Here is a 24,420-nt window from a genome sequence, read left to right on the forward strand (position 1 = left end):
CTTATGTGCCTTGGTGTTTTGCTTCCATGTATGTTTGGAGATGCCAGATCTCCTAGAACTGGAGTTACAGACAGTTGTGAGCTGCCATGTGGTTGCTGGGAATTGAATCTGGGTCCTCTGGAAGAACAGACAGTGCTCTTAACCACTGAGCCATCTCTCCAGGCCCTTGTATATTCCCTTTATCTTGGGCCATCACAAATGGAACAAACAGTTCTGAGCCTGAGTGCCTTTGACTTCACACCTTCATGCACCAGCAGAATCCCATCTTCCCTGCCTTGGCTCAGCTCTAGCCCTGTTTTTGGTTCTGTTACCAAGTCATTAGGATCAGAACCTGGGCCCCGGCAGCCCCAACAACTAGGCTCAGCCACCTGTCCTCAGGAGGCCAATTAAACAAACAAGTAAAACTGAAAAACAGATAAAGGAAAAGAGGTAGTGACACTGTCCGCTCCTGAACTCCAGCCTCAGGGGCCTGACATGAGGTTAAAACAGAGGGCAAGAGGCACGAGTGACTAAGAGTTCCTGGTCGAGGTGTGGTTCTCCCCATCACTGACCCATCTTTGGCTCAGCTCCAGTCTCTCCTGCAAGGTGGTCTGGAAAATCGTCACATCTGTGTAAAATTGCTGGAAGATGAGTTCCTCCCCTGCCTGGCACCAAGGCCTCAGCATGAGACTCCGGGAGCAATTCCAACTTCTTGGGGTCCACTGATTCCATAGCTGATATCCAAGGGGAAGAAAGAGTACCATGCCTCAGGAATGCCTTCCAGCCACCACTGGCTCTCCTGCTGGAACAGGGGCGTGCTAACTGTCCAGGTAGAAGAGCAAGCTAGTGCCTAGTCTATGAGGAGGCGGGGGGGGGGGGGGAGGGGACTTGTGACAGGAGCTGGACAGCCGGGGCTGAGCTGGGCTGTGTCTCTCTCTTTTGGGGGGTGGAGGGAGGCAGGGTCTCAGGTAGCCTAGGACAACCTCAAATTTAATCTACAGTCGTGGCTGGCTTTGGACTCAATGGAGAACTTAAGAGACCAGAGAACCAGCCATGAATGTATAACAAGTTTGAGGTTGACCTAGGCTACCTGAGACCTGTCTCCCCTGACCCCTCAAAAGAGAGAATTAAATTAGAGAATGTATACAATGCTGATGCTTGGCACAATTTTTTTTTTTACAAGGATGTAAAAGAACAAAATTATCTATAGAATTTTGTTCCTTGACCTCCACCATTAAAATAAATATTTAAAATGTTTCCGTTACAAACAGAAATGCCTCTCTGTCCACACACAGTGCTTTTTACGTATTCTCCCATTTCACTAAATGCACACTGCAATAGCACTTTCTAAAAGCTGACCACTCAGGGTTTCATAGCATAAAAATATTCTCATTTATTTAACGATTTCCTATTGAATCGTTTCACGCTCACCACCACCGTTTCAGTGACCAATGTAATTGATGAACGAGAGGTAAGCATTTATTTAAAGATAGAAAAAAACAACTGAAAGTACATTGTAAGCTATTTGGGGGTGGCCTCCATGACATCACCTGTGTGCTGATAAGGCTTATCTGGTTTTAGATAAAAGGAATATGGAAATAAGAAGGTGGGTGGCTACGAGTCATGGAATTATGGTGATTTTAATTCACTCTAATATTTGTCATCTACTTGCCATCAAAGTATACATGATACTTTATGACCAGGGAAGATGATAACCATTTGCATATTTTGTTCGTTTGTTTGGTTTGGTTTGGTTTGGTTTTTGAGACAGGGATTCACTGTGTAGCCTTGGCTGGAACTCACCGAAAAGATCAGGCTGGCCTTGAACTCACAGAGATCTACCTGCCTCTGCCTCCTGAGTGCTAGGATTTAAGGTGTGTGCCACCACTGCCCAGTTTTTTTGTTTCTTATCATTTGCATTTTTAAAGATTATCATCAGAGCATGTTATGTGAGCTTGTGTCCTCCAGCCTATAATTAAGAGCAAATGACTGCTGCCTATTTCTTTAGTGTCCATGGAGGCTGGGAGCCCTGGTTTAAGGCTCTGGCCTGAGATTCCTTTGTGACTATCCCTGCACTTCACCTCTGCCCCAGACTCCTAGGTGCGGGGTTTTCTGGTGTGCATCACCATGGCTGGCTTCAGCTGGCTTAAAAAAGATGAACAGGCTTCCCCTCCTATGTGAGAAACTGTCCTCTTCTGTTCTTCTAGCCACAGGGAGACACTCTCACTCTTCCTAGCTGCTTGTTTAGGTTTTTCCCTCAAGTCTTTAAATGATGTACTTCCACTTTAGGTATTACTGCTCTATGTGCCAATATGACTATTCACAGTTTGATTTTCTTTCTTATCCTACCATACACAGGCATACTTTCCATGCTCCTGCCTTCCTGTCTGCCCAGCCGAGATCAGTCTTCAGTGTTTGCACTGTATTGATATTTGGAGCTGGCTCACATAGAGAATTTCCTGCCCAGCCTTTTGTTTCTAATATACTTAATTTACTAATACTTATTTTTAGTTAAATTCTAAACAGCTTACTATCTAAATCTCTTCTTAAAACTCCCATTCACATTACATAGTCTATCAGCTTCATTCTTTTCAGTCTTCTGGAACTCTCTGATATGCTCTGGGATAGTTTCTGTCTGTTCTTGGTGCATATTTGTCCTGAAATGCCCTCTCACCCTTTTCAGGAAATCCACCTGATGTCGGTTTTCTGTTGGGCCTTGTTTCTGTGCTTCCTTCTCCTTCTTTTGATATGTAATCCAATAACACCACAGAAGATAAAGTGTGAGAAGTAAACTTTGTGAAAATATTGTGGTTCTGTTCTCACCGTAGATTGATACTTTGGCTGGGTATAGAAATTTTGGTGCGAAGTAATTTTCTTTTGGACTTTTGAAAACATTACATTATCATCTAGCATGCAACATGATTTTAAGAATCTCTCCACTGCCTCTCTTGGAATCTGGAAGAACCTTCAACTCTGAGATTCTGTGTCTTTGTGACTTTAGTCCTATTGTTGTCCAAACACACTATTTCTTTTTATTCATACTTTTCTTGATTTATGACTGCAAAGTCTCTTAAGTATAAGTGGGAATGCTTTCTTTGCATTCATTCTTCTTTCCTTTCTTTCTTTTAAAGAAAGGGACTTTTTTAAAAGCCAAGGATGACTTTGAACTCATGCGGAGGAATGTTTTAAAGTTTTTAAAAGTTAATTTTCTCTCAACTCATGTTTAGAACTACTGTTCTAAGGCTGGCCAGAAGCCCTGAACCTGAGTGGGTCCTTGGCCTTTAGCTCAAGGTGCAGGCATGCCCGTTACCCGACTGCAGGGGCCACAATTCGAGTTGCTCTTAATCGTAGGTTCCGAAGGTTCCACGGTGGGGCTGGGGAGCCTGATTTTCAGCTTCTCTGTGCCTCCCATCCATGCTGCTGTAATATTCAGAAAAAGATCTCACGGTCTCTCGCCTGGAGGGACGGGAGCTAGCCAGAAGGATTCTGGGCTCCGAGTGGGATTTATGAGCTGGAGGCGTTATATACACACCGACGGGAGCGCCCGTGTCGGAATGGTCCTCCTCCAGCCCCCACGCCTTGCCTGCCCAGAGATCCCATGCTTTGCCCTTTCCACACAGCAGACCTCAAGTCTTCTGCCGAGACATCCGCTGGTGCTTAAAAGAGGCTTGAAACTTGTCACAGCTCCATGTTACTCCCCACTGAGGACTATTTCCTGAGACCTCTCAGAATGCTGACACTTACCTGTTCTGAGTGGGACTTCTTTCCCAGGCCTGGCAGATCCCTCACTGTTCACCATCTGCTTCTCAGTTGCCAAAATGTAGTGCAACTGTTTCCTGATCCATTCTCGGGACTTATGCCCCCCAAATACATGTTAATGTCAGTTTCGTGGTTTCAAGAGGGGGCAATTTTTAAAAAAATAAATTTATTCATTTATTCATTTTACATCCCGACCACAGTCCCCTCTTTCCTTGCCTCCCGATCTCACCTTCCCACTCTTTTCTCCCTTCTCCCTCCCCTTCTCCTCAGAAAAGGGGAGTCTCCCTTACAACCCCACCCCGGCCCATCAAGTCACTCCAGAACTTAGTACATCCTCTTCTTTTGAGGCTGAAAAGGCAGCTCAGCTAGGGGAAAGTGATCCAAAAGCAGGCAATGGAGTCCATGTCAGAAGTGACCCGTGCTTCCCTTGTTGCTAGGGGACCCACATGAGGACCAAGCTGCCCATCAGCTATATATGTGTCAGGGACCTAGGTCCAGTCCGGGCTTGCTCAGTCTCTGTAAGCCCCAACGGGCCTAGGTTAGCTAACACTGTTGGCCTTCTTGAGGGTTTTTTTTCTCCTCTGAGACCTTCTATCCTTCCCCACACTCCTCTACAAGACTAAGAGGGGGCAGTCCTGTTCATAAATCAATGCTTTCCTTTTTTTAAACCAGAAATTTAATTTACATATAGTATCTAAACATACATTAAAATATTAATTTTTTTTAATCTTTTATTTATTTTTTATTAATTACACTTTATTCATTTTGTATCCCCCCATAAGCCCCTCCCTCCTCCCCTGCCAATCCCACCCTCCCTCCCCTTTCTGCATGCATGCCACTCCCCAAGTCCACTGATAGGGGAGGTCCTCCTCTCCTTCTTTCTGATCTTAGTCTATCAGTTCTCATCAAAAGTGGCTGCATTGTCCTCTACTGTGGCCTGGTAAGGCTGCTCCCCCCCAGGGGGAAGTGATCAAAGAGCAGGCCAATCAGATTATGTCAGAGGCAGTCCCTCTTCCCATTACTATGGAACCCACTTGGACACTGAACTGCCATGGGCTACACCTGTGCAGGGGTTCCAGGTCATCTCCACAAATAGTCCTTGGTTGGAGTAGGAGTCTCTGGGAAGTTCCCTGTGTTCAAATTATCTTGTTCTGTTGCTCTGCTTGTGGAGTTCCCGTTCCCTCCAGCTCTTACTATTTCCCACTTCTTACATAAAATTCCATTCACTCTGCCCATCAGTTGGCCATCAGGCTCAGCATCTGCTTTGACAGTCTATACTGCAGAAGCTTTCAGAGGCCCTCTGTGGCAGGTTTCAAGGTGGTTTCCTGTTTTCTTCTGGCTTTCAGAGGCCCTCTGTAGCGGGTTCCGAGGTTGTTTCCTATTTTCGTTTTCTTCTGATGTACATCCTCTTTGCAAAATATTAATTTTTTTATCTTCATTAATTATCATAAATATTTTGTGTATTTTAAAGATACACAATAAATAAATAAAATAAAAGTCTTTTAACAAAGACTTTTGTACACTATTTTATATTTCTAGGGTTAAAAATGATCACTTTTTCTCCAAAAACCAATTTTCTCAGCATTATTTATTGAATAACCATCCATTTCTCTAGAGAATGTGAGTCTGTGCACCTTAGACTAAGTTCATTTTTGTTATAATGATGAAATAAATTTTTGTTTCATTTCTTTAAAATCAACACATTTTCATGCTTTCTTCTCACCAATGCATATTTTATATACTGGAAATATAAAAATAAATAAATAAAAATTAAAAATAGACCATTCAAGATAATACTGGTTAGGTAATAACCATTCCTTATACTTTATGCCATAATCTTCCCAGTTTTTATAAACATATTGCTTTTAATAGGTACACTATCCATTCGTGCTAATTTTTTACTTACATTTTATTTATTTATTCATTTAGTGGGGGATGGGAGTTGTCACAGTGGATGTCACAGGAGGACGTCTGTGGTGGTCGGTCCTTTCTTTTCATCATGTGGATCCCAGGGATCCAAATTGGATCATCCGGTTGGCAGCAGGTATCTCTGTCTTTCTAGCCCTTACGTTCTTGCGTATCCTAGGAATTCTCTTCATAGACAATAATTCTGTGTCTTCAACTAGAATCTCACTGTTTATTTTTATTAGTGTGTGCGCGTGTGTGTGTGTAAAATGTGACAGACTTTTTCTGGAGAGATAGGGACAAATGTCTACTCATCCTCATAGGGGCTGACTCTGGCTACAACCAAAGTCCAACTTGGTGAGTGAATGTTTTATTGGGGTTACTTACAGGAATAGAGGTGAGGCTCACTTACAGAAGCTGCGATGAATCATGAGCAAAGTGCACTGCAGCACGGGACAGCTCACAGAGCTGGGAACCTACAGCACATGCACAGCCTGCAGCAGCATGGAGAGGCCTTTCCAGCCGCCTCACCTGGTCTGAGCCTCTTCAGCTGGCAGCTGCTCTCTGCTGCTTCCAGGAACAGGCAGTTTGAGGGGGACTCCCAGCTGCCTTTATGTGCATCGAAAAAGGAGGGTGTGAGGGGATTTGGTCAGTTTCAGACACCCCCTGCGGCTATTTTGAGTTGTGTATGCCTTGTCTTAATGAGCTTCCTTGAGGTATTTCACCTCCCCTTAGAACATCTTGTCATTTCACTTCCCTGCAAAAATCCCTTCTTTCTTCAGCTTCCCTCCGAGATGGAAGAAACTATATAATTGTGTGTGTGTGTGTGTGTGTGTGTGTGTGTGTGTGTGTGTGTGTGTCTCAGTGGTGGATGTATACGTGTTTTCTTGACCACACACGGCTCAGACAGAAGCCAGAGGGCGGTGCTAAGTGCCCTCCTCTCTCTGTCTGCCTCCTCTCTCTGTTTCTTTGAGGTGGGGTCTCTCACTAACCTGGAGGTCATGTTATTTCACGTATGTGGCAGCCGGCAAGTCTTAGAGGTTTTTCAGTCTCTGCCCCCCTCACTGCAGGAGTCACAGGTGTGTGGGGACAATTTGCTGGAATCAGATATGCACAACATTCTTAAGGACTGAGCCACCTCTCCATCTCGTACTTCACTGCTTTAAAATCAATAACTCTGCTGCGTGCTTTATTTGGCTGAATATATTTTCCTCAATATGTAATTCCAGATTAGTCTCCAAAGCACTTTACTGAGTAAAATAAAACATCTTGGAATTTTGATAACATCTGCATTACATCAATAGATTAACTTGGGATATATGGCAATTTTGTAATTTTTTTTAAAGAACATGTTGGATATATGTCTCATCTATGCAAACCAACATTTGTTTTCCCCTGGAGTTTTATTTTTAAACAAATTATCCCAAAGATATTTAGAAGTATGCCCTCTTCTATATTTTATGAGCACCTACACTATTTCACACAGAAAATTCTTCTCTAAGCCTTCAGACCAAGAAACATTTACCTTCTTGTTGTAAGTATCTACACAAGCAAAAGTCGGGCTGGGGTTTCTGTCTCCTCCTCACTGGTGAGACTCACTGAGTCACAGGAGCCATATCAACAGAGAACCCTCTGCTCCTCTGTCTGGGACACTTGGGTATCATGGTCACTTTTCTTCCCACTTAAACTTTCAGTTTCAGTTTTGGAAACAGTCCCTGAGCCTGTTTGGGATTCTTAGCTTGTGTTCTGCTAGCTCTCAGGCCTGAAGCTGGCATCTTCGGTTCTGTTTCTCACTCTAAGCTCTTGAGCTTATAGTTCCTTGGACAGTGTGATTTGACAAAATATCATCTTCATTCTTCATATTTAAAGGTTACATTTATTTATGGGGATGCAGCACACATTACAGGTCAGAGGACAACTTGCAGGAGCCAGGTATTTCCTTTCACCAAGTGCATCCTGGGATGCATGACTCAGGTCATCAGGCTTGGCCACAGGTGCCCTTACTCACTGTGTCATCTTGTTGGCCCCAGGTCTCCCTTTCTTCATCATCGCTAGCTTCCAGTACTCATCTTTTTAATGCACTTCGACTTCTCATTAAGAGACTGAACATGGCTCAGAATTTCTAAAGTCTCAGCAGAACTTCCTTTCCTTATTGTCGGAGACTCTCAGGTCTGAAGAATAGACTGGATGGACCCCGGGCTGCCGGATCAGCAGCATCTAGTCTTATCATAACTCCCTGGATCTTCCCATGGAGGGCCTGGGAGGTCAGGACCTCTCGGGGTAACTGCACATGATAGGCACATTAGTGATAGGGAATCAAGAGAGGCTGGCAAAGGGAAGGACAGAACAGGAGGAGGGAGGGATGGAGGGACAGAGGGAGGGAGGAAGGGACAATGATGGCCTCTTGGCCAGTTTCTCTCTGAAATGTATCTTGGACTTAGAATAGATCATTAATGAGGTCACTTGTTCTGGTTTGGAGGATAACCCCCATGTCAGACGATCAAGGACTGTTCTTATCAATGACAGTCACACCTGAACTTCCTTTTTTGTTTTAGAGTGCTGCCCAAAGTGTTTGTACTCTTCTGCATTCCTTGGGTGCACTAACAGATGTGGGAGAGACGCATTTGACATATTTAGTCACGCTCAAGGTTACTTCAAGAACAGCCAATTTCTTTCAGTACCTCAGCTCTCCCGGTCTTTTCCCAGGCTTTGCCACGTACTTTGAGATGGGCAGAACCTGCCCTTCCTGTCATCCCAAATGCTAGCTTTTATTTCATTTTCTAATACCCCCTCTCTCTGGAATGGTGACGAGGAGAAACTGCTGGGACCAATGTGAGGAAGGAGAAACCCTAGGTCTACTATGTGATTCATGGCAGGTGGGGTGGGGACACAGTGTGAAGACTAGCATCTGGCCCTGGCCCAACCCCAGACCTGAGGTGTTCCTCTTCCATGTGAAAATAACAGTCAAGATGATGCATGAGCTCTATGATCTACAGACACATAATTTCCCCTGCACCACTTGAAGCAAGTGTATGTAAGAGGGAACTTAGGTACTGAAAGGGAATGGTATTAGCTCAGAACCCCCAAGACCAAGTTCTCAGCATAGAGGAGCTTTTTTTTTGCCCCAGAGGGACAGAGACCGGGATAAGAGACAAAGATAGGAGATAGAAGAAGAGGGAGAAGAGGAGGAACAAAGGGAAAAGGAAGCGGTGTTTGTCCTGTAAGGGGGTGGGCAATAACAAAGGACTGCCTCTGAGGAGATAGATGTGGCACCTAAGAAAATGACAGGAAGGTAAAAGGGGAACCCTGTGTGAAGAAGAGGTGTTTAAATTTAATTGAGCATGTTAAGTATGTGAACCAAAGGAGCTTTTGATTGCTGGACTTTAATACTTTGATAGCTGGACCTTGGTATTCAGCCTCAGGAGAAGGAAGTGGCCAAATAAACGAATAGAACTTGGTGGCTAGCTTTAGGAATGTAATCTAATCGTTTTCAGTGAGCAGAGGGAATGAGGGGGAGGACAAGGCCTGCCAGAGCCATGTTGTCTATACTCCAGCTGGCTAGTATCCCTTCAAGTAGAAAGAGATAAAACGACTTGTTTTCCTTCGAATCTTGTTTGCAAAGTGTTATGGTCTGTGCAGGCTGCCATGGCAAAATACCATCGCCTGAGTGACTAAACACCTGTCAGCACAGAGCTCAAAGGGAATAAGAGAGTTTATTCTTGAGCCAAACCGTCAATTATCCTTTGCCCAGGAACGTGGATTTTGGTTGCTCAGAATAACACTTTAATGTGGAAATAGTTTCGTGAAGTTTTTCTAATTACACAACAAAAGGAAGTTGTAAGCCAAGGTGTTTTCAGAAGCACTGGTGGCGATGTCATGTAGGCAGGGTGCGGGAAGATGAGGAAGTCCCTGCCGGAGGCTTCAGAGCCTGTTGGATGACATTCTTGGCTTTTGGATTGGTGACAACTTGCACTCTGTTAAGTTGATACATTCCCTGAAGTTTTCCCTGATGGCCACAGGGCTGCTGGCCAAGACACAGAGAGTGACGGGTGGCTGCTAAGTGATCTAAGTCAGCCCAAGATAGTTCTCCCTGAACACACTCATGCCTGTCCGAGCTCTCCATCATCAGGCAGTTCTTGTTTTTAAACTCTTTTTGTCATTATTGGTGACTGAGGAATATGTGCAGAGGTCAGAGGACAACTGTGGAATCTCTCCTCTCCTTCCAGCATTATGTGAGTCCCAGGGAACAAGTCTTCAGCACTGGGCAGCCAAAGCCGTCTCCCCAGCTGCAACAACCAGGAAGTTCTAGCCAGTCGGCGTTATAGAATCTTCACCCTAGCGTACCTTTTTGTTTGCTCCTGGGCACCTGTGTTCACCCAGCAGAACTGTGTTTTGCTCATGGTTCTGGCTTCCAGGTGGCAGCCTTCATGCTGGGTCCCCACATGGTGGAAAAACCTCTCGATTTTGTTTCTTCTCCTCATAAAGATACCAATCTGTTCTTGGGAGCCTCCTCTTCATAACCTCATTTAAACCCTGTTCCTTCCAAGAGGCCTCATCTCCTAATAAGTACCATCACATTGAGGCTAAGGGTAAAACAAATTTAAATTAGGGACAGTACCCTCTTTTGGTCTATGCACTAAATGATATTAGCTTCTACAGAAGTAAGTACTTGGGAAATGAGGGACAATGCTCACAGACCTTCCATCCTGGGGAATCTACCTTTTAAGAGAAAGACTTGTTGAGGGTCAAGGAAGTCCTGGATCTGCAGTGACTAGAAGGTCTTCATGGCTATGAATCTTCTCCTGTAGGCACAACTTCCAACCTTGCTGCTAGAGCTCCCTCAAGGGACTCCCGAAACCACTGTAACTAGTTGTATCCTTCTGCTTCATGGCTGTCTGCTGTCTGCTATCAGTAAGTGCTGGGACTTCTTTATGATTCTTCCTCCCAAGGAGATGAGGTTCTCAAAAGAGGAATCTTTTGCGAACTGGAGAGACAACTCAGCAATTAAGAATGACTTCTCGCAGAGGTCCTGAGCTCAGTTCCCAACGTGTGAGTGTAATTGCCGTTCTGGGACATCTGACACCTTTCCTGGCCTCCATGGGTGCTGCAGTCATGTATATATACCCTTACACAGGCACACATACATACACATTCTTAAAGGAATCAGATACATGAATAAACAATTACAGGCAGTGTAGCAAACACAGGACTGTTTTATATTAAGGAATATGGTAGCAACAGGAAGACAGAGATGGCTTTGCTTAGGAAGCTACAGGGGCTACAGCGCTTGAAGAATGGTAGGGGTGGGATGTAGCTCAGCTGGTAAAGTGCTTGCACAGGATTCTGAGAGCCCTAGATTCAGTCCTTAGGTGCATACCTGTAACCCCATCACTCAAGCAGAGGCAGGGGGATCAGCAGTTCAAGGTCATCCTCAGCTACATAGTGAGTCTGAGGTTGGAATGAGGAGGAGCCAGTGGGGACAGAAACATACTTGTGTCCATGTTTCTGGCATGATGGATACCATGACAGGGTACTGGGCATGTAGGTTCACAGACCAACTCTCTAGCTCCCTGTATCCCAAAGGAATTAGGGAATAGAAATTGATAGAGAAAATTTAATTTATTTACAGTTTGGCCAACCCAGCCAGGGGAGAGGGCTTCCTCCCCAGCAGACAAAGATTAGAACATAATTTAGCTAATAATTAATATTTTAATATAGTTAATTTACCCCTTTGAGGGATAAAGGGTAAGCGTGAGATTGTCTTCACTATCTGACAGACATGTTTTTATTCAAATTCAGGTGAGGAAAATGAGATCTTAAAGATCATCCATTCTTGTTTGTTTTTGTTTTTGTTTTTTTTTTTTCTTTTTCTTTTTGGAGACATTGTTTCTCTGAGTACCCTTGGGTATCCTAGATTTGCTTTGTAGAACTCACAGAGATCTGCCTGCCTCGGCCTCGCTGAGTGCTGGGATTGCAGGAGTGCACCACCGCATCTGGCTAAGATCATTCACTCTTTAAGATATTTACGGAGTGGGAATGGGGTTCAATAGACTGTGATAAGTCCTGTGTGTCCTAGCATGTCGGCATGCCTCCTGGCGAATCATTAGCAAACAGATAAAATCAATATGCATGCCAGGGAAGCTGAGAGCATGTCCACCCAAGCAGATCTAACAGAGCAAGGACAACAGGAAGAGTGGGGCACAGAGCCCTGAGGTGGAGTCCCACCACAGTGCCGGTGAGAAAAGTCTCTAAATGAATTAATAGAGCCGACACGAGTGAGTCCGTCTACCTAACACATGTCGTGGCACCACAGCACAGAGAGGTGCATCAGCAGTGAGTCCACAAACACAGCACTGGCCTCAGCATAGACGGGTACTATCGGCAGTGTGAGCCACCTGACGTGGGTGTGGGGACCAAATCTGGGTCCCCTGGACGAGCAACAGGCGCCCATCACCACGGGGATATCTTTCCAGCCTAGTAAACAGGTTTTTGTTTGGTTTTGGTTTGGTTTTGGTTTTAGAGACAGGGTTTCTCCATGTAACCTTGGCTGTCCTGCACTCACTTTGTAGACCAGATTGGCCTCAAACTCACAGAGATCTGCTCTTCCTGCCTCTGCCTCCCAGAGTGCTGGGTTTACGGGCATATACCATGACACCTGTCTTTAGAAAACACTTTATTAAAATGAAAACGAGGGCCAGAGAAATGGCTCAGTGGGTAAGGTGCTTGGCCACCAAGCCTGATGGCCTGGCTTTGACCCCCAGGACCCACAAGGTGGGAGAAGAGAGTTGACTTCTGCTGACCGTTACTTCGCCACCACACACGTGTGCACACACACAAACAAATAAAACGTAAAAAAACTCCAAAATGTACCATTCTTAAGCAAGAATTGTTAGAATTGGATTTTGGCGATTTCAAAATTGTGCAATGAGGTTATAGATGGTAAAAATTGCCATAAAATTACAGGAACAAATGAGCGTCTTTGACAGACTAATGAAGTGCATCTACAAAAGTGGATATTTGTAAAGGCCTTATTACACACCTATAAAATGAGACGAGGCCAGAATGTTTTTTTAAAGTGTCTGCAAGCTTTTGGTGGTAGTAGTTTTAGTGCTGGAGAGATTCCCACCCTCCTGGGCTCCAGCGATCATGAAACGGCCGGGACCCAGAGACCCACTGCCACAGTGGATTGTTCGGAAGCGTAACAAGAGTATTTATACAGATCGGGGGGGGGGGTCCTCATTAACGGTCGCTCTGAGGGGTCAGGGCTGCATATACACAGAGAAGTGGCCCCAAGAGCAGAGCTTGGCTCCTCTTTGTGCGAAGGGCGAGCTACAAACCCCACTGGACACTCGGGACTGCACTTAACATTGAACTCTGGGAGGCTGTGGTCTTTCCTATCCGTATGTTCGAGTGATAGAGTTTGATTTATGAATAGGCACAGTAGGCGATTAACATGGCAGCCAGGAACTAGCATAATACTGTTGACACCTTGTTGTGTTAATGAACTCTCTTGAAAGACTCGAGGTAACTATTAATGCTTTCAGAGTGCGCTTGAGCACAGGTAGCTGAAACTGTGGAGAACACCACCACGGATAAGGACGGATGACCGTACACGCGGGTGTTGCCTCTCCATCATAGCCCTGACCCCAGCACCTTATGCCTGCCACATGGCAAGTCCTTGGTGAGCATTTGATGAGTGAGTCAGAAGTGTGGACTGTGGCTGAGTAGCGGACTATGACTTCTGTGTCTTGCGTCATGGACCCTGTGCTTACCCTCCACACGACAGTGTTCAGCATGCTTCTCCCTTCTGTCCTGACGCTTAGCTCTAGGATTCTAAAGTAAAGACAGTTACACACCTACATTGGTGCACATATATTAACACAACCCCTTCATGTGTTCCTGCTCTGCCTGTACCGCATGATCTGTTTTATTCTGGAACTTGATAGCTACGGTTTTGCTCTAAACTTTAGCAGCGTGTTGGCCCTGCCTGAACTTGGAGATCAGTAGTGAGTCTATTCGCTTTTCAAGGATGCAGAACCGAGTTTGAGTTCCAGAACCCACATAAACAACAACAAAAACATCCCCACAAAACAAAAAAACAACAACCAACCAACTAAACAAACAAAATCAGCCATGGTCATGAGCGATTGTAATTCTCAGGCTGAGGAGACAGAGGCAGGTGACTAAAAAAATAGTAATGTGGCTAACCACACTCAGGACAGTCCTCTGGCTCCGTGTACACAGACATGTACCACCCCCACAAAACTGCCAGATTCAGCAGGTCACAGTGACAACCTCATTCAGGATAGTGAGTCCTCTATACCCCCAAGTTCTAACGTCCTAAGATGGTGAGACGGTCTGTGAGCCCAGCCTGCTAGTGAACCAGGTTTTGGAGGCTGCTTACTGAATGATGTAGTCTGGGCAAGCACTGCAAGTTGCCACAGAGCTGGAGGGACAAGCTCCCCAGGAATCAGAAGGGTCCAGACATGGCACGTGTGAGAACGGCCCCCGTGTGATAGGGAGCCCGAAGGCAGAAGTCTGAGATCGCCCTTGGCTCGTAGGCGTGTGAAGGAGTCCAGGACTCACACTGAGGCTGCACAACTCTCAACAGCATGGAAATAACTTGTTGGGGACATGAGATGGGGAACGGTATGCTGTGAGCCGTGCTAGGCACAGAGGAAGATGCTCTGGGCCCCTCGTGGGGATGGAACCCACTGTGTCCTCCAAGTTCCATGCTGGCTTCCCACAGCTTCAGAGCCTGGCCCCTCTTCCTGACAGTGCACCCAAGTCTGGGTTGCTTCCCCCTCCCTGCTGCTGCCAAGTGTCCCCAGGCTTCATGGCGTCGCCTTGGAACTCAGCACAGTTTCCTGCAGCTGAAGGAGCAGGGCCGCATGTTGCCACTGAGCTAGGAATTGGACTTAAAGGCCCTCTGGGGCTTGTGACAGGCTAGTGTGGGAAGATCTTGTTGCTAACCACATTTTGCCCTCCCTCAGGCTGCCCATTCTCCAAGGAGGAACCTTTGCCTTTGTGGCACCCTCCCTGGCCATGCTCTCTCTTCCTGCCTGGAAATGCCCGGAGTGGACTCTCAATGCCAGCCAGGTGAACACCAGCTCTCCTGAATTCACTGAAGAATGGCAGAAGAGGATCCGAGAGGTAACGGGGAGAGCTGCCTACTCAGTAGAGTCCTTGCTCAATGTTTATTATCAACTCCCCTCGAGAAAGATGTTTTACTTAATCCACTGACACAAACAAGGGTCTGTCCTCAAGAAACTGGCATTCCAGTGGCGTGTGTGTATGTGTTTGTGTGTATGTGTGTGTATATCTGTGTATGTGTGTGTGTATATGTCTCTCTCTGTATGCATGTGTGTGTATGTATTTGTGTATTTGTGTGTGTCTGTGTATGTGTGGGTATATATGTCTCTGTGTGTGTTGGTAGAGAAAGAGAAACACTACAGTAGGAAAAAAAATACATCACTCTAACATCGCCCTGAAGAATCTCAGCATAACGAGCCATAAAGCCAGTTCTGTCTGTGCTACAGTATCAGGTCTTTCTGCTGGACAAGGCCTCCCGAAGGAGTGAGCACCAGAGGAAGCCTTTTCATGTCAACCTCTTTGCACTAATCGACCAGTGAGTGCCCCGTTGTTTAGCTCACTCTTAGGATGGAATGGAACCCCCGTGTCTGTGTCTACTGAACCACATACATCTCACTTCCTGAAGCCGTGCGTGGTGAGCAGGCCGACCGCACAGCATACAGCCAGCCGAGGGTGAGAGCAGCCACAGGAGAGCGGACACCCTGAGATGGAAGGGACAGAATGCACAGAAGTGCTGTTTCTAAGAAACGGTTGTGGGAAATAGGAGACTTCGGAGAGGTGACCAACAATAACTTTCCCTTCCAGCGTTATGGCGGCTGGTGCCCCGCTCCTCACATTGCCACTGTACAAAACGATGCTCTCAAATGCTGTTTAAAGGGGACTTCATGGTTAAACAGACTTTAGACACAGCCAAAAGGAGGCTCAAAAGCAAAAGGTCAGCTAGGGAATAATTGAGAAGGTGGCTATGAGTGCCAGATAATGGAATACCTGAAACCAAGGACATGGAACATGGGCTAAAAAGAAAACCCAGGTTTCTTTCAGCGCCGACATCGCTCGCGCGAACATGGTGAACGTTCCTAAGACCCGCCGGACATTCTGCAAGAAATGTGGCAAGCACCAGCCCCACAAAGTGACACAGTACAAGAAGGGCAAGGATTCTTTGTATGCCCAGGGGAAGCGGTGCTATGACAGGAAACAGAGTGGCTATGGTGGGCAGACTAAGCCTATTTTCCACAAAAAGGCTAAAACTACAAAAAAAAGATTGTGCTGAGACTTGAGTGTGTTGAGCCCAACTGCAGATCGAAGAGAATGCTGGCTATTAAGAGATGCAAGCATTTTGAACTGGGTGGCGATAAGAAGAGAAAGGGCCAAGTGATCCAGTTCTAAGGTGATTCGGTTATGAAGACAATAAGATCATGAGCCTTTGTTCACCTCACTTGATCGAAGTTGGTCTTTTGCGGGGGAATAAACTAAAGTTTGTGCTTGGCAAAAAAAAAAAAAAAGAAAGAAAGAAAACCCAGCTTGCACCTAATAGGAGGGAACTCATGAAGGTATTGGAAAAACAGAGAGGCAGCAATAGTGAAGAGAGAAAAGGGTGAATAGTGCAGGGCCGTGAATACACAGGCCAAACAAAAGCATAGGAAGGCCTAAGTGGGAGAGCTACCCATCAGCCCACAGACACGGCGATGAAGCGGTGACACCAAATACAGAGCCGCAAAAGAGAAATGCAGGACTGGAAGACAGCTCGGTGGCTCCATGAGTAAAATGCAGATATAGGAACCTGAGTTTGAATCCCTAACAACCACTCAAAAAGCTGGGTGTGGCAGCATGTGACAGTACCCTAGACCTGGGGAGGGGGCGGGGACAAGGATCCGGGATCATTGTCAGCCTTTCCAGCCAATCAGTGCGCTCCAGGTTCAGTAGGAGACCTTGTCTCAAACAGCAAGCAGGAGCTGGGTATGATGGTGCTCAGGAGGCAGAGGCCAGCCTGAACTACATAGTAAGACCCTGCCTAAAAAAAAAAAAAAAAAAAAAAAAAAACACCAAAAACAAAACAAAAAAAACAAAACAAAACAAAACAAAAACCCAAAAGCGAGATGGGGCGGAATTAAGGAAGATGCTGATGTTAACCTCTAACATGCACACGTCTGTATACACACATACAAATAATAAGGTATTTTAAAATACCCCACAAAAGGATAGGAACTAGATGTTTAGTGTCCTTTTTACTAGCAACGCCAGGGCGAATAAGGTAATGCCACATTTTCAAAGTACTGAGAAAAAAATTATTATTCTTTCCCCAGATATAAGAATCTGTGGATATAAACACATCTAGAAGACAGTTTGGTAACATGTCCATTTAGCAAAGTACTGATTGCTCCCCCGCAGGGTCTTTCAACCATGGGCTTTTACCAGGTTTACAGTAGCAGGCATGAATTGCCTCTCAAATCCAAATAGAAAGAAATTGGCCATTGCCGGATAACGGTCATGTCACTTATATCACCGATAGGCTCATAGTACGCAAAATGTTGGTATTAAAGCACGGTGTTATCTACCACTGAGTGAGACACTGATTCTCCCTCGCCACCTCGCCTCCCAGCACCTCCCAGCACTGTGAAAGCCAGCCAGCAGGGAAGACGACCTCCTTTTCTTGTAAAGGCACCAATGCTGCCATGGAGGCCTCCGCCTCTTGGCTTCATTAAACCCAATTACCCTCCAAGACCCCCATTTTCAACTACTATCCCAGTGCAACTAGGGCTTCAATGAGTGTATTTTGGAGAGGCACAATTTAATTCATAGAGGTAGATAAATTAGTATCAACTATGGGGAGATATGATGCGATCCATATTAATGAAAAAAAGTATAGAAAACGAGCAAGCAAATATTTGATAAAGTAGCATAGAAAGCAGATGATGGAGTTTTGACTCATACTATTCGGGACACGTCTATAAAATGTGTTTATCGTGGGATTTCTTAGACCAGCTTATGTTACCATCCCCATTTCTGTGACGACAGACCTAAGAGAAGCAAGTTGAGGAGGAGGGTTTCATTGGCTCCGGTTTAGAGGACACAGCCCATCATGGCGGGGAAGGTGTGCTCAGCCCACGGCTGCAGTCCTTGGGGGCAGATGCTGTGGTGTAACTTGCTCTAGAGGGTTCTGGAAGCAGAGAGAGAGCTGGGCAAGAACCAAGACTGAACTTTAGTGGCTCTCCCCTCCCCCGATGGCTCCAAAGGTCATACATCCCAAAGGCTTGATGGCCTCCCAAACAGTACCACCAGCTGCCAATCAAGTGTTCAAATGCATGAGCCTATGGGGTCTGTTCTCTATCAAGACAAGGTAACAATGTAGTCATATTTTTAAAGCTAACAATAACTCCCAACACTCAGGGAGGCAGAGGAAGAGGCAGGTGGATCTCTGTGACTTTGAGGCCAGCCTGGTCTACAAAGCGAGTCTAGGACAGCCAAGGCTACACAGAGAAACCCTGTCTTGAAAAACAAAACAACACAAAACAAAAATCACCTAGGCTGACCCTGTGTGTGATCCTCAACAATCTATAAACGAGATATGATGCTAGAACTCTGGAGGTGGGGTCAAGAGAATCAAAAGTTCAAAGTCATCTTTAGCTACCTAGTGAATTCAAGGTTAGCCTGGACCTCAGAAGACCCTGTCTCAAAATAAAATACTTTAAAGTAGAAGAGTTACCATCCACATCATTAAAGCAAAAAGGGAGAAACAGACCCATTCAATCCAATGGATCAGGGGCACATAGCCTAAAGCTGGTCTGTTCATTGTTCCTCAACATGCCACAAGCTAAGAGTGGTTGATACTTTACATGGTAATTTTCAGAAACACAGAAAAAAGAATAAAACTCCCTGACACACGGGGTGGTCTTCAGACCCAGCACTCGGGAGACAGAGGCAGATGGATCTCTGAGATCAGCCTGATCTACAGAGTGAGCTCCAGGATAGCCAGGGCTACACAGAGAAGCAAACAAAAATAATGATATGAAATTCCAATTTCATTGCCTGGAAATTAAGTTCTGACGAAGCATGGCTTGCTTATTTGTTCTCCTCCTGCCCGGAACTGCCACACTTGGTGTAGGCCACATGTGCCTAAAATATTCTAACTGTCTGTGGGGAAAGTTAACAACCACTTGCAGCAGAGAGAGAAAGAACAGAAAAGCGGAGAAGCAAGATGCTGAGTACCCCTCCGCCCTCCTGGCGAGTCTTCCTTCCTTGCCACTAAGATCTATGAGTAATTGTGAAGCCTGTTTTCTGAAGTTAGGTGAAAATGGGAGCTCAGAGCTCCCCCAACCTTCCTTCCTTTGTGTTGCAGCTTGGCCTCTGCACTGCCTGGAAAAAACTCCCTAGGTGTGACCTAGGGCTGGGCACTGCGGGGAGGCCTGGCCCTCGCTGAGGCCCACCCTTTCCTTCAGTTGCAGGGTGCCGTCATGGTGGCCTCTTGTGTCCAGATGCTGGTGGGTTTCTCTGGTCTCATTGGCTTTCTCATGCGCTTCATCGGCCCCTTGACCATCGCTCCAACCATTTCTCTGGTGGCTCTGCCTCTCTTTGATTCTGCAGGCAGTGATGCTGGGACCCACTGGGGGATTTCTGCCCTGTAAGTATTCTCTGAGAAAGGCAGGCCGTCTCAGTCCCGTTTGGTGGAATCCAGGATACTGGTGAACCCTCGTGGCTTATAAATACTTCCATGGGCATTATCATACCTCAAAAAGCACCACAGTTGATACTTAAAATTGATGACTACTGTCAGGTATTTTAATCTTACTGATTCCGCACAGACAGTTCATCACAGCAGGGTATAAAAACACCTGTTTGTGAAAATTTGACTGTACTGGTCCCTTGCCAGCTAGGACTTCACTGAGCTAAGAAGGGCACAAAGGCTGGCCCCAGCCTGAAGGGTGCTGCAGTCTATGGGAGAAGACTGGGGTCCGAGAGCCTGCTATGGCGGGAGATTGCTGTGAGTCAGGGGATACTGCAGTGTGCAGGCTGGGATGTTCCGAGGTGTGATGTCAGCCGAGGAAGCTCAGGAACCTTCGGGGAAGCGAAGCCGCCAGCATTTACACTGGGCTTACGGGTGGTGTTCTCATTCACCCTGCCCCTGTGGTCTGAGAGGAGGTGTGGGGGGGGCATCAGGGATCAGAGCTTCCTGGAAGACGTCTCTGACTCCAGCCCCAGCAGCTCTAAATGGCTGGCTTGATTCTGCCACCGGCAGCATCGTTCTCTCAGACCCCCAGAGGGGACAGTCTCCAAGCTCACTCTGTTCCCTCAGCCAGCACAATCTCCCAACGGGCTCAAGCCCTCTTCAGGATGGCAGGACTCTTGCCAGGGCTTCCCACAGGGACTCAACAAAGCCACGGTCGCCGCTGGCACGTAATGGCTCCACTTCCTGGCTTGTTCCTAGAACCTGGGGTGCCTTGTGCCCACCATGAAGAACCCAGCCCACTAAAGTAGTAGGTATGTTCATCTGTTTCTGTTTCAGGACCATCTTCCTCATTGTGCTGTTTTCTCAGTACCTCAAAAACGTCATGGTTCCTGTGCCTGCTTATGGAGGGGAAAAGAAGTGTCACATCTCCAAGTTCAGACTGTTTCAGGTCTTCCCTGTAAGAGCACCCCTTAACCCTCTTTTCAGTCTTTGTTGCCTTACTTGGAGCACGTGGGGCAACCTCCCTGTTTCTGGCCAGCTGCCAACCCAATCCTCTTCCTATGAGGCTGAGGGGTGTGTGTGTGTGCGTCGTGTGTGTGTCTGTGTGTCACATCCCCTGGTGGTTGGTGGCATACCATCTCAGGTCCCTACTCTATGCACTGGTTTGGGGCAAACAGACAGCCTTAGCTCCTGGCTGTCCTCATAGCCAGGTACCAGAAATGACAGCTTCACCTCTCATGACACACGGGTACCACCTTTTCCAGAGCTTCCTAAAAAGAATCATCCATGCTTCTCTCTGAGTCCCTGGAGGAACAGCTTTCCATCACACGGTGCTCTCCCACGGGGAGAACCTGCCAGGCATTCTGGGACTCCGCTGTGTTTCAGGCTCTGTTAGGGGAGTGGGTCTAATTCATGGCACAGATGAAGATAAGAACACAGTGTGAGAGCCAGGCTGTGACCCTTTTGTCACAGGCTCTGCCCAGTGTGCACATTTCTGTCCCGCTCTGCCCAAGGTCTCTCTCTTTCCATAGTGAATTTTCTGCCTTGTTTCCAGTCTGTTTCTGCGCTAATTTATCAATGGATGTAGCAGATTCCCATTGTCAGTATCAATGTCAGTAACCTGACACACCAGATCGTCCCCCTCCCCTACACACACACACACACACACACACACACACAGAGGAGGGGTGGGGCAGCAGGTGTGAAGGGCAGCTCCCTTTGGCAGGTGCTGATGGCCCTGTGCATCTCATGGCTCTTCTGCTTTGTGCTCACTGTCACCAACACCCTCCCTGAGTCCCCCATGGCATATGGATACATGGCCCGCACCGACACCAAAAGCAACGTTCTGAGCCAAGCTCCCTGGTTTCGCTTCCCTTACCCAGGTAAGGAGGAATGGGTGTCCTTACTGCTTGGACACATCTGTGGGATTCGGGGCACTGGATGGAGGATTGAAAGGGTTGGGGGGGGGTTTCAAAGAGAGATGGGCTCCAGGAGAGGAGGGTGAGGAGGGAGATTCCAGGTTGCTCTAACGTGTGTGTGTCAGTGGGGATTGTGTCGGTCGGCTCCATGATTGCCAGATCTCTGAGATAAAGCCTCAGCCCTTGCTTTGCTTTTTATTTTGAGGCCAAGTCCTGCTAAGTTGTTCAAGCTGACCTTGTATTCACTGAGCAGTCCAGGCAAGCCTTACACGTGTGACCCTCCCACCTCAGCCTTCTGAGAAGGATTACCCACATCACCCACTGAGCCCAGAATGTTCTAAAAAGCCCTTGGGAACAGTAGGCCAAATGTCCTTATTCCCAGAGCCAGTATAAGGCCCTCACCCAGCTGCATGTTACCCAGGCCCCTCAGCCTTGGGGGCTGTGAGGGAAGATGAGAGGGAGGCCCTGACCTCAGGCAGATCTTTGGGTCTTTTGATAGGTTCAGGGGAGCTCAAACAAAGGAGACTTAGGGCTGAGTTAGAATATTTTTGGGGAGACCAGAGCTTCTCATAGGCCACTTCTAGTCTCACCTTGAAGTATATGAAAGTAGCCGGGTGGTGACGGTACAAGCCCATCCCAGCACTCGGGAGGCAGGGCCAGGTGGATCTCTGAGTTCAAGGTCAGCTTGATCTACAGAGGGAGTTCCAGGATAGCCAGAGCTAAAACAGAGAAACCCTGTCTTGAAAGACAAAAACAAGCGTAAAAACAAAGTACATGAAAGTAACTAGTACCGAAGGTTGGGCTTGCCTGGTTCATGGCTGTAAGGATGTCCTTCTAGTGGAGACTTTTAGCTTCCAACGGCTCAGAGGCTTCCTTTGAAGAAGGCTCCATTTCCACCTTTCTGTGCATGGCGATCTCTGCTTCTGGACACCCTCACGGTGGGAGGGCATGGTGGATGCTGCCCGGGCCTCTGCACAGTTGAACGCTTCCTAGGCTTGAAAGGTTTCCAGAGAGCTCTCCGGCAAAGAAATGACTTGAGGTCTCACAGAATTCTCTGCCCAGATAGTCCCCTGTGTTCCCTGGGCAGGACAGTGGGGCCTTCCCACCATCAGCCTAGCTGGTGTCTTCGGGATCATCGCTGGAGTGATCTCCTCCATGGTGGAGTCGGTGGGTGATTACCACGCCTGCGCTCGGCTGGTCGGGGCCCCACCCCCTCCGAAGCATGCCATCAACCGCGGCATTGGCATTGAGGGCCTTGGCTGTCTGCTGGCTGGGGCCTGGGGGACCGGGAACGGTACCACCTCCTACAGTGAGAACGTCGGGGCGCTGGGCATCACCAGGGTAAGGTGGGGTTAGTGGAGGCTCCCGGGGTGGGGCTAGGTCCCTGCAAATCAGTTTCTTGTTGTAGCTGTGACAATTCACAAAGGCTGGCTTTAGACAAATATCACCCTGCTGCTCTGGCAGTGAGAAATGAGGTGGGGCCTGGGTGGGGCTAAAGCAGAGGTGTGGACAGAAATACTCCTCCAGGCGGCGCTGTCCCTAGGCTGTGGTCCCTGCTTCCATCTTTTCCTGTCACAGCTGTGAAACGTTGTCACATCTCCTACAAAGACATGTGAAGCGATGCTGGACCAGCAGTGTGGTGTAGGTAGGAGACCATTCCTAGCTCACCACCCCCAGCTCAGGCACCTCTGTAAAATCTCTTTGCCAAGCACAGCAAGATTACATACTCCCGGCCTAAAGCAATAGTTCTCGGCCTGTGGGTCGTGACCCTTTTAGGATCACATATCAGATCTCCCGCATGTCAGATATTTACATTACTATTCATAACAGTAGCAAAACTACAGTTATGACGTGGCAACAAAATAATATTATGGTGGGGGGGTCCCCTCAGCATGAGGAAGTAGTAAAGGGTCGCAGCATTTGGAAGGTTGAGGCCCACGGCCTAGGGAATCAGAATGTGGCCATCTCTGCAGGGGTCAGGATCTTGAGGTCAACACTTTGCCTTCTTTGGTTGTGGTGGGATATTCATTGCCTTCAGCCTAACCCTGAATATTCAGGTGCCCCTAGCCAGACCCACCTCAACCCCCCGGGTCCCCTGACACTCAGAGGTCTCTGAAAAACACATATGCTCCATTCATCTGCAGTCCTTGTCTTAGCAAACCTGCTCTGCCACTCATGTCATCTTTAACTTCTTGCTGTCCTGAAACTTTCTGCTGGGATCTATTTTCTCTGCAGGGTTCCAGGCCTGTCCTCTTTGTCCCCGTCCTAGTGCCACAGAGTTGGTGCCCAATACTGACTAGTCTCCACTTAACATCTCTTCACCCCCCCTCCCGGTTCCTACTGCGGAGCCCAGTAAGGAATCCTTATGGAGGAGCTTCTAAATGATGTTGAAACGATAGCTGTGCTACCCTCCACATTTCAGTGTGTCTTTGCGGAGGTTTCCATCCTGAGGTCTGCGCACTCTGGGAAATCCAGGGTTCTCTCCCTGCCCTCATCCTGACTCGCAGTGTCTTATGGCTTCGTCCCTCCACAGTTCCAGTGTGCAGCCTGCAGGCATTGTTCTACCCTGAACCCCGAGTGACCTGTGCTACTGCTGCAGCTGAAATCCACACCAGATCCCCAGCCAGAGTCTTCTCCATAGCCACTCTCAACTTTGCCAAGGTGTCCAGAGCCTTTAGTCAAGGCTGTGACTGCGCCAGAAATGTAGAGTAGGCTGGATGAGCTTGAAGCAGCAATAGTTTCCTTCCCGTTAAAGGAAACAGCTTTCCTGTGAAGAACAGAAAACTAGATTTCATAAACAAAGCAGATGTTAGTGGACATAGTTTCTAAGCTGAGGCCTTTTAGGGGAGGTGAAAAAGCAGGAAGTAAAGACGAACAGATACAAGGCAAGCTATGCATCAAGGAGGTTGTATTAACCCTGAGAAGGGACAGGTGCAAAGAACTCTTGCTTTTATGGGCTCACACTCCCCCCTGTGGCCCTTTCAGGCATTGCAATAACGGTTTTGCGTGCATGTGTGCCTGTGCATGCCTGTGTATGTGTGCATGCCTGTGTATGTGTGTGTGTGTGTGTGTGTGTGTGTGTGTGTGTGTGTGTGTGTGTGT

General features: G+C 47.2%; 1 protein-coding gene and 1 pseudogene across 1 annotated transcript in view; both read left to right on the forward strand.

Annotated features, from left to right (window-relative positions):
- The window catches only part of LOC129672612 (solute carrier family 23 member 1-like), a 46,255-nt gene that overhangs the window by 16,327 nt on the left and 5,508 nt on the right, over positions 1-24,420 (forward strand). The window contains exons 4-8 of the mRNA XM_055602139.1: positions 14,637-14,796; positions 19,173-19,354; positions 20,237-20,357; positions 21,126-21,282; positions 22,406-22,659. Of these exons, the coding sequence (XP_055458114.1) occupies positions 14,637-14,796; positions 19,173-19,354; positions 20,237-20,357; positions 21,126-21,282; positions 22,406-22,659 (874 nt within the window). The remainder of the gene's footprint in view (positions 1-14,636; positions 14,797-19,172; positions 19,355-20,236; positions 20,358-21,125; positions 21,283-22,405; positions 22,660-24,420) is intronic.
- Positions 15,758-16,171, forward strand: LOC129672613 (60S ribosomal protein L36a-like; annotated as a pseudogene).

Source organism: Psammomys obesus, unplaced genomic scaffold (genome assembly GCF_907164565.1).
Source record: "Psammomys obesus unplaced genomic scaffold, mPsaObe1.curated_primary_1811, whole genome shotgun sequence".
Lineage (NCBI taxonomy): Eukaryota > Metazoa > Chordata > Mammalia > Rodentia > Muridae > Psammomys > Psammomys obesus.